The 15,496-nt window shown below is 36.2% G+C and overlaps 1 protein-coding gene across 1 annotated transcript; it reads right to left on the reverse strand.

Annotated features, from left to right (window-relative positions):
• Positions 1-1,219: 1,219 nt before the first annotated feature.
• LOC124154368 lies at positions 1,220-14,065 on the reverse strand. The gene is made up of 6 exons (XM_046528051.1): positions 13,922-14,065; positions 10,208-10,314; positions 8,327-8,451; positions 6,913-7,064; positions 2,899-3,055; positions 1,220-1,830 (listed from the first exon to the last, which is right to left on the reverse strand). Exons 1-6 carry the CDS (start codon positions 13,950-13,952, stop codon positions 1,701-1,703), a joined length of 702 nt encoding a protein of 233 aa, XP_046384007.1. The 5' UTR covers positions 13,953-14,065; the 3' UTR covers positions 1,220-1,700.
• Positions 14,066-15,496: the final 1,431 nt, after the last annotated feature.

Raw genomic sequence — 15,496 nt, forward strand, 5'->3', positions numbered from 1 at the left:
AGTTTTCATTCAAATGTCAATATTTAAAGAACCTGAATGTTTTATTGGAATATATACTTAATTGAATTGAATTATATAATGACAATATCTTTTTTTTTAGATAATATTTTATATATTGTAACTTTTTTAAAATTTTGTAATATGTTAAGCAATATGACTACTTATTTGAATGGCTATTAACGAATGGTTAATATTTTATAGGTATGGAACTATTGTATGAAAATATTTTTAACTATCAAATGTATTATTGTAAACAATTTTTTTATCCTGTAACAATAAATATTTACAATATTAAAATATAAAAAAAAAAAAAAAAAAAACATTTGACGATGGAAATAATATTTAATAATGTTAAATAGTGTTTTTAATGAACTGATTCAACAATTAATACGATTAAACTGAATATTGGCTGAAAATTAGGCGTTTTATTCTAAAATAAATTTTAGGGGTCAAATGACCCCTAGCCGTCCTTCTAGGTAGCGCGAAACTCCCGTCCTGCTAGTGTTAAGTGATTCTGACGCTTAGCTCCAGAGTAGGTGTTAGTGTTTTCATTCTTCATGTCTTCAACAGGTGTCATCTGGCGCAACGGTTAACTTGTCTGCGTAGCGATTAGAATAGTGCATGTTCAAATTCCCGGAATAGGCGGCATATAACTTCTAAATCATTAGCTGTCGTGTACAGGTTGACTTTACGCGTCTTGAATCGTTCAAGGCTATGCTTTTCCGCATTTTTATGAGGAATATTTGGTAGTCGAATGGGCATCACTTTTTTATAAAATTATGAAAATAACATTTAAATAGTTTGAAAAATTAATTAAAAAATCACATTCATTTTTTACTAAAAGAAGAGAATAAAAATAGGAAATATAAAGTACATGCATTTTCCAAAAACAATATAAAATGTACTAAAAAGTAAAAAATAAGATTTACATCACTCGGAGAGCTAAGAGAGGGTGCCAATCGTTACTCACCAGTCAGAATCCTATATACTCAGTGCTAATAGATTTCGTCAGCAGTGTTTGGAAAAAAGCGTTTTTTTTATCTCTTTTTATTCATTTGTTCTTATTGTCCAAGTCTTTGATCCTTCGAGTACCACTTCTCCTACAAATTAGATCCTCCCCCTGAGAGTGAAGCACCGCGTGCCCCCCCTGTGCACTCGCTCCTCCTGCTCATACGAATTAGGTAATCCATAATAATTCTAAAGACTGAAACATCACCAGTTTATCATTAATTATATCCCATTTATTTCCACTGTTTTTTTCCGAAATGGTCTCAGTTTTGTAAAACATTATCTGCTCAAAATAATTTAGTAGTAATCTTAATGGTAACACTAAGATATATTAGCTACTAAGCATGAATAAAAATACAGCATTATCAAAAAGAATGCGTAAAAAAGCGTCTTCGTTCAATAGCTCCATGAAATATTTTAAACAAGAAGTTAATATAATTGAAAATGAACTCGCTACTATTAACAATCAACAATGAAGGCTGTTTTTGAAATTCTCATAAAATGTTTTAAACAAAAGGTGCCACTGTTCCATTTGCATAATTTCACGGCCAACTTATGGTTGATGTGAAGTATGTTTTACTCAAAGTCATTATGATTCCATTAAAAGAATTCACAATTTGAAATATTTCGTATTCACTCATAACTTTCACTTTCATGCGGCTAATTTTATGTTCGTTGATTTTCGGGGAATTTTATGGAAGGTATTTCGAACATATAGTTTCCTTTGGCCATCTGGCTTTGAGCGTCTTCGCTGCATTCTTCATTACCTCCGAGCACATCTCTCCCATTTCTTCAGCGCATCCCAGAAAATCAAATATATACCTGGAATGATAAATTGCAGCCAAGGTCAGTTAAGGAACGTTGAAATTGTGCAATGCCTCGTTCAATAGTAAATTTATGAGCGTAAAAAACCCCTCTGGACGTTTATTCTGGTCCTCTCGTCGCTAAGGCCTAGGTACTTAGGTCGTTTAGCTTCCGCTGAAATAAGCCAGCTGCATAATGATAATGCAGCAATGGAAGCGAAACTGGAACGAAATCATATGATTTCTTCCCCAATCGGAGTTCGCGTACACAAAATTTTGTATGCAGCAGAGAAAAGTTTTTTTTTTATAAAATTCAAAGTTTAAAAGAATTTATACCTCGTGAATTCGAAAAGCATACTCAAAATATCGTATCACTCGCAGCTATGGTGAATATCATACACTCCGCCAACATCGATTGCACATATGTAGGTAAACAGCACCTATATGGTAAGTGAATTATGTTGAAGTAGAATTTAAAATTAAATAAACAGCATATTGAAGTTGCATGCAGCAAACAGATGCACGTGTGCATAGGGAATACTTTATGCCATATATTAACTTAAATTTTTTACATTGTGTTTTTTTTGCTGTTATGACATGGATCCTTCTTTTCCCCTTATGAGGCATATCTGTTTGCTCATACAGCAGCATTCGTTAATCATTAGAACATGCCAATTTTTCTTGTGTCGTCGTTCCATTCCTTGATATTCTGATGGAAACCTTTTTTGGATAGAGTTTTTCTACACTTGCCGTTTTAAGTATGCATAAAAAATTCCCACAGAATTTACGTTAAAGGGCATACATTAAATACGTATGTATTTTACGCAAATTATGTGGGTGATACGATTTTTTAGTATCCCTTTAATTCCGGAGGTCAAAATAAACTCCGAACTACTTTTCGGCAACTAATAATATGTGATACTTACAGCAGACAGCTGCAAAGCTGGGAACTCTAGTTTGAAAACAAAAATATGATATTTTAGCGTAGCGTAACACTTTCGAAAGAGGCTTGCATGACCTGGCAATGACGTTTAACCAGAATAAACATCCAGGTTTATCAATTTACTCCATTATCAGACATACTTACTGGCATATGCTCGCTTTGGTGAAGCGGTCATCCCTCGGATCAGGAAACTCGCAAATTAGTGATTCCTCGACGACTTCCACTCCGCCAAGACGGGATTGGCACTTCTGGCTTTTCAGTGTTCTTTCCATACATTCCACTTGATCTTCTCCGATGAATGCTAAGCATGGAAAATTTTCAGAATGAGAAATACAGAACTTAACATTAGATGTGATATGAAACGAACTGCCCTTCTTCCTACAAGGCGCAGCCATTCCATGTCATTAATTTAATAAGAAGGAATACTCAAAATTACTCCTGAATATGAGGGTCTGAGTTCTACGGCATTGAATACAAAAGGTATGGTCACCCCCTGCCAAACACCCTAGAGGTGGCACCAAGGTATTGTGTCAATGTAAAATGAAATGCCCCACAAGCCGTAACGTGTTACGCTCGTCTGTTTTGCCCCGACCTGGGTTTTACAGCACTGGTTTAGGGGTATGAAGCAAATGACCGCTGGGATCGAACACAGCCTCTCAACCGGCATTATAAGTAGTTAGAATAATTTAATCTTGCATTATATGGATTATCGATATAATCAAAATAAATCCGTATACATTTGATCAGGAGTTTTGAAACTGGATACATTCGTTTAATAAGTTTTCGTTCGTAAGTGGCTATCAAGATACTGAGTAAGCCAGTAGATACATTAATTATCCAAGTGTACTTGCCAACATCAGATGCAGAAGAAGAAGAGATTGAACGGATATATGAGCAAATAGAGGAAGTATATGAAGAAAATGGAAAAGGCAAAGTAAGAACTATAATGATGGGAGATTGGAACAGTGTAGTGGGGAATGGAAGAAGGACGAATGTAGTTGGAGATTATGGTCTTGGAAGTAGAAATGAAAGAGGAGAAAAATTGATAAATTTTTGTGAGCGCTTGGAGTTATGGATTGCAAATACTTGGTTTAAAAATCATAAAAGAAGGTTGTACACGTGGAAAGCACCTGGAGATATTTCAAGATATCAGATAGATTTTATTATTGTCAATCAAAGGTTTAAGAATAGTGTTAAAATGGCAAAAACCTACCCAGGAGCAGATGCTGACTCTGACCACAATCTTCTAGTTACTGATATAAGAACACGATTGAAGCTTGTTAAGAAAGGGAGGTTGATAAGGAAATGGGATGTAATAAAGCTGAAAAATGAGAAGAATGAAGCATATAATAAAAATGTTGAGAAAAAATTGGAAGATGTAAGACAAAGTAATGAGGTATCAGAGGAATGGAATAACATTAGGGATGTAATATGGGAAGTCTTAGAAGAGGAAGTTGGTGTTGTACAAAAGGAAAGAAATAGGAAGGAATGGATCACTCAGAGCATGATAGATAAAATGGAGGAAAGGAGAAAGTGGAAAAATGTTCACACTGAAGAAGGAAAAGGGCAATATAGGAAACTTAACAATGAACTACGAAGATTAACTGATAAGGCAAGAGAGGAGTGGATGGAGAGAGAATGCGAAAAGATGGAAGTCCTAGAAGAACAAGGGAGATTGGAAGAAATGTATAAAACAGCTAAAAAGTTCACAAAAAGAGAGCCAAAGAAAATAAGTAAACAAGGAATGTTAAATAAATACGGAAAGATAACAACAGGTGTTGAGGAAAACAAAAACATATGGAAAGAATATGTGAAAGTACTATATGATAGTAAAGATGATCATTCTGAGATGGAGCTGGAAGAGGAATGGGAATGTGAAGAGGTGAATAGAGGACCAAACATACTGAGAAGAGAAGTGGAAAAGGCAATCAAGGATCTCAAGGAAAGGAAAGCAATGGGATGCGATAGAATACCATCAGAAGCATTAAAGAACCTAGGTAACAGTGCAATGAGTCGACTAACAAATTTAATCAATAGGATATATGATACCGGGAGCTGGCCTGATGATCTACTTAAAACTATTCTAATACCAATACCAAAGAAATGTAATGCCAAAGAATGTAAAGACTATAGGACAATTAGTCTTATATGCCATGTTACCAAAGTAATTACAAGGATTATATTAAAAATAATCGAAGGAAGAATTAAAGAAAATATGGGAGAAGATCAATTTGGATTTAGGAAGGGTAAAGGGACTCGTGATGCAATAGGATGCTTGAGGATGATAGGAGAAAGAATGATGGAAGTGAATAGAGATTTGTACATTTGCTTTATTGATTGGGAAAAGGCATTTGATAAGGTTAATTGGAATGTGTTATTGAAAATTTTGAAAGACATTGGCATTGATTGGAAAGATAGAAGATTAATAAAGGAGATGTATTGTAGGCAGGTAGTAGTTATAAAAATTGGAGATGATGAAACAAAAGAAATTGGCATAGGAAGAGGAGTGAGGCAAGGGTGCTGCCTTTCTCCAGAGCTCTTCAATGTTTATGCAGAAAAAATGATGGAGAAAGCTTTAGAAAAAGCTAGAGGAGTTATAATAGGAGGAGAAAGAATAAAAACAATTAAATATGCAGATGATCAGGCAGTGCTGGCAGAAAGTGAAGAAGATTTACAACAAGTGATGGATGATATAATGGATGTGGGGAGGGAATTTGGAATGAACTTAAACATAAATAAAACCAAGGTGATGAGAATCAGCAGAAAAGAAGGTTGTGTTTGTATATCCTTAGAAGGAAATATCATACAGCAAGTACAGACTTTCCAATATTTGGGAAGTCTGGTAAGATGGAATGGAAGTTGTACTGAGGAAATAAGAAGAAGGATATCAATAGGTAAAGGAGCGTATGGAAAGGTAAAAGCATTGTTAACAGCAAAAAGAATTCCAATAGAGATGAGGAAGAGGTTTATGAAATGTTTTGTGTGGAGTGTAGTGTTGTACGGATGTGAATCATGGACTGTTAAAAAGAAGGAGGAGAGATATTTAGAAAGTTTTGAAATGTGGGTATGGAGACGAATGTTGAAAGTGAAGTGGACTGACAGAGTGAAGAATGAGGAAGTTCTAAGAAGAATAGGCGAGGAAAGAAAATTAATACATATGATTCATAAGAGGAAGGCAAGTTGGTTAGGGCATATATTAAGAAGGAATTGTTTGGAACGGAGAATAATAGAAGGGAAGATAGAAGGAAAGAGAGGAAGAGGAAGAAGGAGGATGGGAATGTTGGATGATATAAGAAGAGGAAGAAAATACAAAGACCTAAAGGAGGATGCTCAGGATAGAGAAAGATGGAGAGAAGTCCAGTGGAAACCTGTCTAAGGACAGTAATCACTGATGATGATGATGATGACATTCGTTTGCTTATCGAAATTAAGAAGTTCCTAAGCAGTCCACCCTTAATAATACCTCAATAGAACGGATTACACTACCAAATATTACGTTTTATTTATTATCTAACGAGAGTAATACAGGCTATCACCGAGTTTTACCCTTGAGCAACAAATAATTAAGTCCCTAGAGCCGTTTGAATCTTCAAATCGAATTTTGTGCCAAATTTTTTTCCGCGATTTTTAATTTTCAATGATATTTATAATGAAATGCTCTTTAAGCAGTTGTAGCGCACGCCCGTATTCGTCGACCAGGGTTTTACTGTATTCGTTTGCGGGGATGGAGAAAGTGATCGCAGAGACCAAATAGAGCCTTTCAACCAGCAAACGCTGACGCTCAGTCATGCAGGCTAAAAATGAATTAACCAAAAAGAGCAGAACAAGATGTAAATTTGGATATGTGACGTGTGTTTTCATCGGGGACTCTTAATTTTATATGGCTAGTATTACTGTTTTGAATTTCGGTCGTTAAATTATATTACTTGCAATAATCCTGTAATTTTATCCTCTGTAAAGTCGGCATTAAAGATTACATTTATTCTAATACGCATCGCGGAATGGACCCTCTCCTAGCGCGAGATCAGTTTCTATTCTCTGGTTATGATACGTATTCGTACGATACGCAATTAGTGCTGAAAATATAATTATTACATATAGTGCGCATTACATCAAAAAATTCATTAAGGAGTAAACTTCGATAGAAATAATCCTTACCACTGAGTATTTGGCTGTTGTTTTCGCAAAGTATGGCTATAGATTCTACGATCATGCCTGTTGCGAACGGAACCATTAACTGCGACTTATTCGTGAATGTCTGTACCATATCCGCAGTATCTCTGATGCAACCGATGATCGATTCCTTTTTCCTGAAAAAAAGATGGAGTGATGATAATAATTATCGCATTCAAAGAGTCATGAAGTCAATTTTTTACTCTCTGCAAAAAACCTTTGATGATGATTGTGGTGATGTTTCAAAAACAATTTTCTCCCATTAAAGTGATGGATATGATTCTTTAACTTGCATTTACTATGCTCATTCACCTGTCCTTGAACGATATTTTCCGTTAGACTCCCGTGTCCATAAGGTAATCGAGGGAATTATTCCATATTCTATTCAAGGTTTTTAAAACTTTTCTTCTCTCCCACCTTTCTTAAAACTTCCTCATCATTCACACCATCTATCCATTTGATCGTCATCACTCTTCCATAGCACCACATTTCGGAAGCATCCAACCTTCTATTCTTCGCTGCTGTAATTGCCCGTGCTACAATAAAGAAGCCCCACTACCATTAAGATGCATGCCCCAAATGTATGTCCTAATCAACTGCATCCTACCTTCAACCCTTAAATATCCAACCGTAAGACTCCTTCCTCTTTTTGAGAAATTACCTCTTTGTTTGGGCTATTTAACTGACCATCATAGGTCACCTGACTGAACAAGGTGTAGAACTCCTTCATGTCTTCATGCTTACTACTGCTAAGTTTATGGCCAGATCCATAAGAGGGAAAGTATCCCTTAAAAGTATCACAATTCCAGAATTCCTGTTGTGTTTATTAATTCCGGAGAACTAGAAATTAACGTTTAGTTAAGTGAAATAATGAAACTGGATACCATTAGCAGCTCTAAACATTGGTTTGGCCCCAATGAGGAGCGCATCGACGATGACAAGAGGTGCAGTAGGCATGGATCAAACGAATCGGCAACTGCAGAAAGGCATAAAGTCCAAGTTGGACGATTTTTCTTTTTGCATCTTAAATTTGTTGCCATACGTGAAACTCAACGTTTCCTACTGAAAGGAAACATGCTAATAACACCGAGCGTAGTAGGAAACGTTGAGTCTTGCACCTGCCAACAACTTAAAGAAGAAAAAAGAAAGATCGTCCAACTTGGACATGATGCCTTTCTGCAGATAGCGTTTCTAATAAGCAGCAGGACCCTGGTATGAAGATAGTTGAGATTGAGACGTGACTCATGTTGTGGTCGCATAGAAGCAATTGATGGTTGGAGATCATAGGAAGGGGGGATTGCGTTGGTATATGATCTGTGTTTATTATATTATTATTAATATTGTTTGGAAAATGTTATAATGTTGTTCAACCGACTAGAATAATTTCAATATTTCTTACCTGCACAAATCTACGGGATCGAGGAGCTTCGTGTCGTTGGGAGTTTGTTCTGCTGCTCCTTCAAGAAATAAGGCTTCTAAATTAAACCCACCCATAATGCATTGAATCAGAAGTTCCCTTGGCAACTGAAAAATAACATTTTCAAATCAGTTATTCTTGATGTACACGCAGCGCATGTTGATAACAAATTTTATTGCCCCAATAAGTCGAATAAACGCTGGCCCCAACCGTGGGAATAAATGCAGGCTATAACCACTCTTTCATATAACCATGAAAGGCTCCTGCTTGAGGAGATGTATTTTTTTCCATTTGGAGGTACGGAAGTCATTTGCCTCTCAGCATCAAACTTTTATGATTCAGACGTAACCAATCTATTTCTGCTGATTCTCTTTATTGACTCAAAATTCTTCATCAAATATTTTTATTGTTAGTTCATCATAAAGCGCGATCACCTGTGCTAAGAAAAAACATGTTTGCTTGGGAATGCCGTTTGAAATAAATGTGAATAAAGGCCATGATCTTTTTCTTTTTATTACCTTGGGATTAAGAGCATATTCTAGCATGAAATAGACGTGACGAGCAAGAAACATGCAACTTTAAAAAGAATTTAAACTGGTCAACCTAGATTTCGTAGTAAGTGCGCGTAAAATATCACTGTTATTTCGTTTGTTATCCTTGTAACTTACAGATCAAAAAGTCAGTACTACCACGCCACATTATTCAGTAAATATCCTATTTAACATCGTTATTTTGTAAAAACGTGAAATGCTTAAGTGATGCGATAGTTGTTTCTTCCACTCTAAAAGCACTAACGTTTAAAAGTTATAAAAAGAATGCTGGAAATCGAAGACGTGAAAATTATTTCAAATCAGTGATCTAATTTTAGAGCTGAAATTTTAATTACACGATTCAATACCGCACAAAGAGAGAAAGCATATTATATATAACATGATTTTGGTTTTATTTTTTTGAGAACTTTGACAGTATGTCAATTATTTGAGTTTAAATCAGGTACTTTAAATTTTTTCACATATGCGATTCATAGCGTACTATACCTATTTATTTGAATTGCAACTTTTTCTGGATAACTTTATGTGACTTAATTTAGCTTTATTTGACACATAGTACCAACACATCATCAAAATTGACTTAGGTTCTGCAGGGTGGCTCTAAAAAAACAAGACACACAAAATGGGTGAAAAGCAAGTATAATAGTGATAGGAAAATACCGGGGGCTATGCTTAGATTGCTTGAGTTATTATGGGCAGAAGCCTTTAAGAGCCACTCGAAAATATCGTTCTAGAACCGTGCTGTATTTCTAGATCCAGTAGAAATGATTTAATAACGAAGGAATTGGTATTGGAATGATATGGTATTAAAGGACTCAAATGAATTCTCGGTGGAAATCGTGAGTCGAATCACCTCAACGCGTACCGTGTTTTCTTTTAAACGGCTGGCGTCCTACAAACTCCGCCACTCATCTTTTGAGGCTGTTTGTGATGTAATTAATACGTCGATGTGGATTAGTGGATTTTTCGAAACGTCGGCGCTATTAAAAAATTCATATGAATTGCTAACTAAAGAAAGGGTTCATGTTCAATTTGGGCGATTTTTCTTTTTTTCTTTAAGTTTTTGCTAGGTTTAGGACTCAAACGTTTCCTACTAAGAGGAAATGTATCAGCTCGCTTTTATTGGTGTGACATATTACCTTTATTTTAAGAAACGTTGAGTTTTACCCCTGTGAACAACTAAAAGGAAAAAAAAGAAAATTGGACTTGGAAAAAAAAAAAAAAACTTGGACATGATGATTTTCTACAGTTAGCGATCCATATGTTACCAGATGAAAAGAGCGAGAAAAATATTTTTGCAACCAATACTTACTTCGACGGCTTTCTTACATTCCCGAAACACGATTGTGGCCGGATCTGTATTGTTAGCATCACCAGGCGAGCCGCAAATCACCAGATTGGGAGATACTAATAGCAAACCTGTGATAAAAGAAAAGAGTCTAATTTCAAACTTTATTGGTAGAATATCATTTATCATTTGAAGCCAAGTTTGCGCGTTGAAGTTGACTTTCATGGTAGTTGATCAAAACTGATTATTGCTATTATCGACGCAAAAGGGTCCTAACAATGCCAATGCCATTCACGATGGCAGGGGTAACAAGCGCGGGTAAAACCAGTAAAATTAGTACAAAATCTTATCCTGACAATTTTTTCTTCCTACAAAGACTGCTTTTCAAACTCGTACACTATCAACTAAGAGTATGAGAGACATTTACAATATGAGAGCATAAAAAAACAATAAAAAAGGGGGTTCGCTGTGAATCGCCAAAATACTTTCTTTCTGTATAAACTCAAGGCTGAAGTTGGACGAATCAACACGTATCATTTGCAACAAAAAGGACGAGCTAAGTGGACAATAAGCAGAGGTCAGTGGCGGATCCATATGGGGGTGCGAGGACGCGCCCCCCCCCCCCTTCAAGGGCCGCCTGTATTGCCAAACATTGCCGAACCACAATTGTAACTTTTTTTTAGTATTGTACTGATATGAATATCCAACGAAATGATCGATGGATTCTTCTCCTCATGGAAAAATCTGTCAATTTCGTTGGTAAATCAAGTAATGGTTTCACTAGTAGATGGCCTCATTGCTACATTGGCAACGCAGGTATTCCCCTCTCCAACCCTTCCACCCCATATCCCCTCTCCGGGTGATCGGGCGTATCAATTGAATTATTGGGTTCCGACCCCGGTGTGTTGTATCCTTCAAAGGAAATCCCTCATTCATTGTCTCGATATGAGTATAATACTTTCATTGAAACTTTGATAAACTTTGCGTGTGACCTAATAATTTTTATTGCAATAAAATTAAAGGCAACTTAAGATATCTTTGGCGCCCCACCCCCTCGATTTTTTCTGTATCTGTTACTAGGAGAGGTATAGACATTATGTCAGAGGTGGGAGGATACCGGGGTCTGGGCAGAGGCAGAAACAAAATTCGGGTTCGGAAGATAAATATTTCCATCTCCATGTCTGGTGAGGATAATGAATAAAATTTTGTCTTACAATTCAGATCGAGCGAATAGCGAAATATCGAAATGTAGAGAAACGATTTCATGTTATAATTGTGATTGTGACAGCACGAAAACGATATGTGTTCTCTGAAGGTATAGTTTACTCGTTTTATTGCAATTATGGAAAGGAATAGTGTTGAAATATACTCATTATTCTAATTCTATTATTCTAAAAAATAACCTGTAACTATGTTCTTTTCCTGCGCGGCTAAATGATCAATTGCCGTTAGAATAATTTGCTGGAAAACATAACTCCATGGTACGCGCCTCAATTTAAAATGTAACTTACGCTTAAACGACTGTTCATCTTGGCTGCCCTCCCGTATTTTTTTCGTGTATTAATAGGTCTCCACTTGCCGGAAGAGAGGGTTTAGCGATCTGCATCTTGCCCGCGGGCCGTGGTTTTTGGTGACCCCTTCTATCAGGTTTCTCGCGAGTTGATAGTTTTTACTAGCACTGGCCTTTATTCACGCTTATGTTATCCTTTCACTGGTATGCTCGTAACCACTTCATTCACATGGAAGTTTACCTTGAAAAACTAAAAATAATTAAAATTATTGTCCTCTTCTTCACAACCTCACAACCTTTCTCCCAACTCAATTATTTTTCCTCAGAACTAAATAGAGCACGGGAAGACTCCCTCGTTTAATTATGGTGCATATATAAATAAATCATCAAATTTCTCACGGTATCGCTATATTTACAATACATGATGTTCGAATCGCACCGCGGCGACGGCGATCCTCCGCACTACGTCATACAAACGAAACTATCGCATCTCTAAGGTACTGATATACGACCGAGGTCAATGAACTCAAAGCAATGGATGGCTAGCGAGTGCTCGCGTCTTGTAAAATACTGCTGTACGACTCGACGCGAGCGGAAGATATGTATGCATAAATTTGTTTTGCGCAGAAAATACTTGCAATTCATCTGCAAATCTATGAATTTCACCACTGAATCAAATGGAAAAACAATATGTATTTGCCGGCCTCGGTGACGGCGGAGTAAATTCCTCGCCTGCCAAACTTGAGGTCGCAAGGTCGAGTCCCTCCTGGACAAGTTGCCCCTATCCAGTTAGATCGATTACGTGTAATTGTTAAATTTGTTTAACACCGCAGTGTAAAATGGCCAACATGTCCTGTATTCAGTGGAACGAAAATAAATAAAAATAAGTAAAATTAAATGATTTGAATAGCTTCAGTTTCTTGCGACTAAAACCTAGATTTTTTTTCCCAATTATGTGATCGTTTTATATATTTAAAGTTTTAAATTTTTTCGCCAATATTATGCGACGCGAGTAGTACTTTATGTAACGTTTATTCTATCTAAAGTTAATTAGACTAACTTTAACTAACGCCACTACTTAATAGTTAAATGGAAAATCAGATTATTGAAAGCATGGTCCATTTTGAAAGGGAGTAAACTTGGATAAAAGTAATTTATCTTCTAAGTCGCAACCTCATCTGAAATGATGCAATACCTGTTTTTTTCTGGCGAACGATGGCAGTGAAGATTTCTCTTAGATTTCACACTTATTGTGAGTAATGTCCTGCATATTTCCTAACGACGTTACGATGTGTAGCTCGCCCGTTGTCCTAAGGGATTCAGATATCCATGGAGATCCAGAAATCCATGATTCATATAAGATTCATCATTGAATTCCCGAATCCGTGAGAACGAGTTCTTGTCCAAAGGCAAGTTGCACATCGATATGTCGGAGGGAGATATGGAGATATTACCTGGTTTAAAACCACAGAAATCTTCAATGCCATCCAAAATGAAAAAGGATACAGAGTTGCGCAATTTTCCATGCATTTAAATGAAGCGCAACTTTGGAGGTCTTTATTAAGGCCGTTTTATATGGAGCATGCGACTGTGCATGTTAGGACAGCATTGATTTTTCATTAAGGCGTAAAATCGCAAGTATGCACGAATGAAATTAGAACAGGGGTTATTTTGCCATCTCACGTTCATGAATTCTCGCATCCGTTCTAGGAAATTCACCCCTTTACACGACGCAGTTTTGACTGCGAGGTCGTGAACACGCCAAATTGTGCAACTACGTGTCCCGTGTAAAACGGCCTTTAAAAGTCCAGATGCGCAAGATTCCATTGCATTCCATTTTTTACAGTTCAGTGACCATGATTCACAATGCATTGGCTAATGCACTAGTACCAAGTATTCTTTAGCATGTGGATTCGGGGCTAGTGAACGATCGTTTGGCTAGAGTTTAGGCACTCGATATGTATCCAGCCGCAGCCGATTGAAATTGGACGAACGTGAAAGCGATTAAGCCTGCCTCTATGCTTAACTATACCCTTTCCTTCATTTCTGTGTGAATCCGAGTTGGAAAATATCTATTACCAATGCTTAGAACAATAGAGGCATGTGAAATACTTTATAAGCTAAGTTGACATTGTACATACGATTTTATCGAATAATTTATTCATGAAATTAATCATTTTTCAATTAATTGAGAGCTAAATGGTAATATTAAAATACTGAATCCTTACCGAAAATGATTAGGCGAGTTGCGGAAGCCATTCTTGTTGGTCACTATGAACTCCGATATGTGCAAAAGGAACACTACGCAGACTGCCTCACTTACGAAGGATAAGAATATACTGTTCCTGTCTCACTTCTTTCAGCACGAAAGCTATCCCTTCGTGTCAAAATCATGTATCTCGTCGTCTTATTATCAAAGTTTTCAACTTTGGACTGTGAACTCGCTCTCCAGAAATATACAGAAATTATTGCCAATCCAGTCAAATCAATGGATGAATAAGTGAAGCTGTTAAAAATTATGAGCAGTATATTTTAGTTGACCGCAATATAGAGACTTTAAGCTTCCAAAAAAAGTGTTAGACCTACATTATTTGAGCACTTGGGAAGAGGGAAAATAGTTTTTTCCCTTTGATGCCCACTGTCTCTATGCAAAACACGTATATCTTGTCAATGAGCATAATGAAAATACAGCAAAATAATGCGAAATCCGATTAAACAATTTAACTTTTTTTGGAATAAAGTACTCAAAATCTGTTTCACCAATCTCTATTGCCTTCACGGAGCTCTGAATTTGACCGTATGTTTTCTGTAATTACATTATGGGGTATCATTTAATGATCGTTCACGAAGTATCGGCGTCATTGCAAAATCCATTCGTGAGCATTTATCTACAATAGCGAGCGAAGTGTAATAACTCTAGCCCTGGCCTTCACCTATATCATCGCTCTCCTTTGTTCTCCCTGCAACTCCGAAATAACAATTTACCGCTTTCCAACCCCTGTCTCTTTAACAGTTTTGTTTTGATATTTTTGAGTACAGTTAATCCTTGTTTTTCATGTTTTTTTTAACTATATTAAATACTATTGTTATTCACTACGTTAACCGTCGAACCCATGGTAGTGTTCTGTGGGTAAGCGAAGTTTAAGATAAGCAATCAAAATGTTCAGCAAATTCGTCAAAGTATTGCCGGAAACGAATGGCCTTTTGGCTGTTTTGGCTGGTAAGTTTGTAAATGAAAATAAATAGATGCGAGGCCCGAAAGAGATCATTTTCTCAACGGCCATTAATTGCACTACTGCAAATATAGCGCTTTTCGTAAAATTTTAATCGCAACTTAAAATATTTATATGTATTGATGTAAAAAGCAAATAATTTAAACAATATGTAAGCCGCATCAGTAATTTTTGCCTGCGCACATATTCAAGTGTATAGACATGTTAATAACATAATATTCTTCTTCAAATTCAGGAAAATTGTGAAATGATACTGTGTGAAAATTCTTCCATATAGATTTACGTGCGCTTAATTACTAATTCACATACTAATTGTAATTTTATTCGAAAAATCACTTACAATACACACGATTTGGCGTATTTTTCGCAGTAGTAACTACTTGCAGAATGTTAGAGTATTGCATTACACATATTAAACGCATTATGTATTAGAAAAATTAATCAATGGAATATGTTACTTTTACATTTCAGAAGTTCCATTTTTGTTGACTAGGCCCACATACAAACATCATTTTATCTCTAATTTGTTTTTATATATTTCTTTAAATCTTTAATTAAATCCCCAAGATC

The sequence above is a fragment of the Ischnura elegans genome, chromosome 2, assembly GCF_921293095.1.
Source record: "Ischnura elegans chromosome 2, ioIscEleg1.1, whole genome shotgun sequence".
Classification (NCBI taxonomy): Eukaryota; Metazoa; Arthropoda; class Insecta; order Odonata; family Coenagrionidae; genus Ischnura; species Ischnura elegans.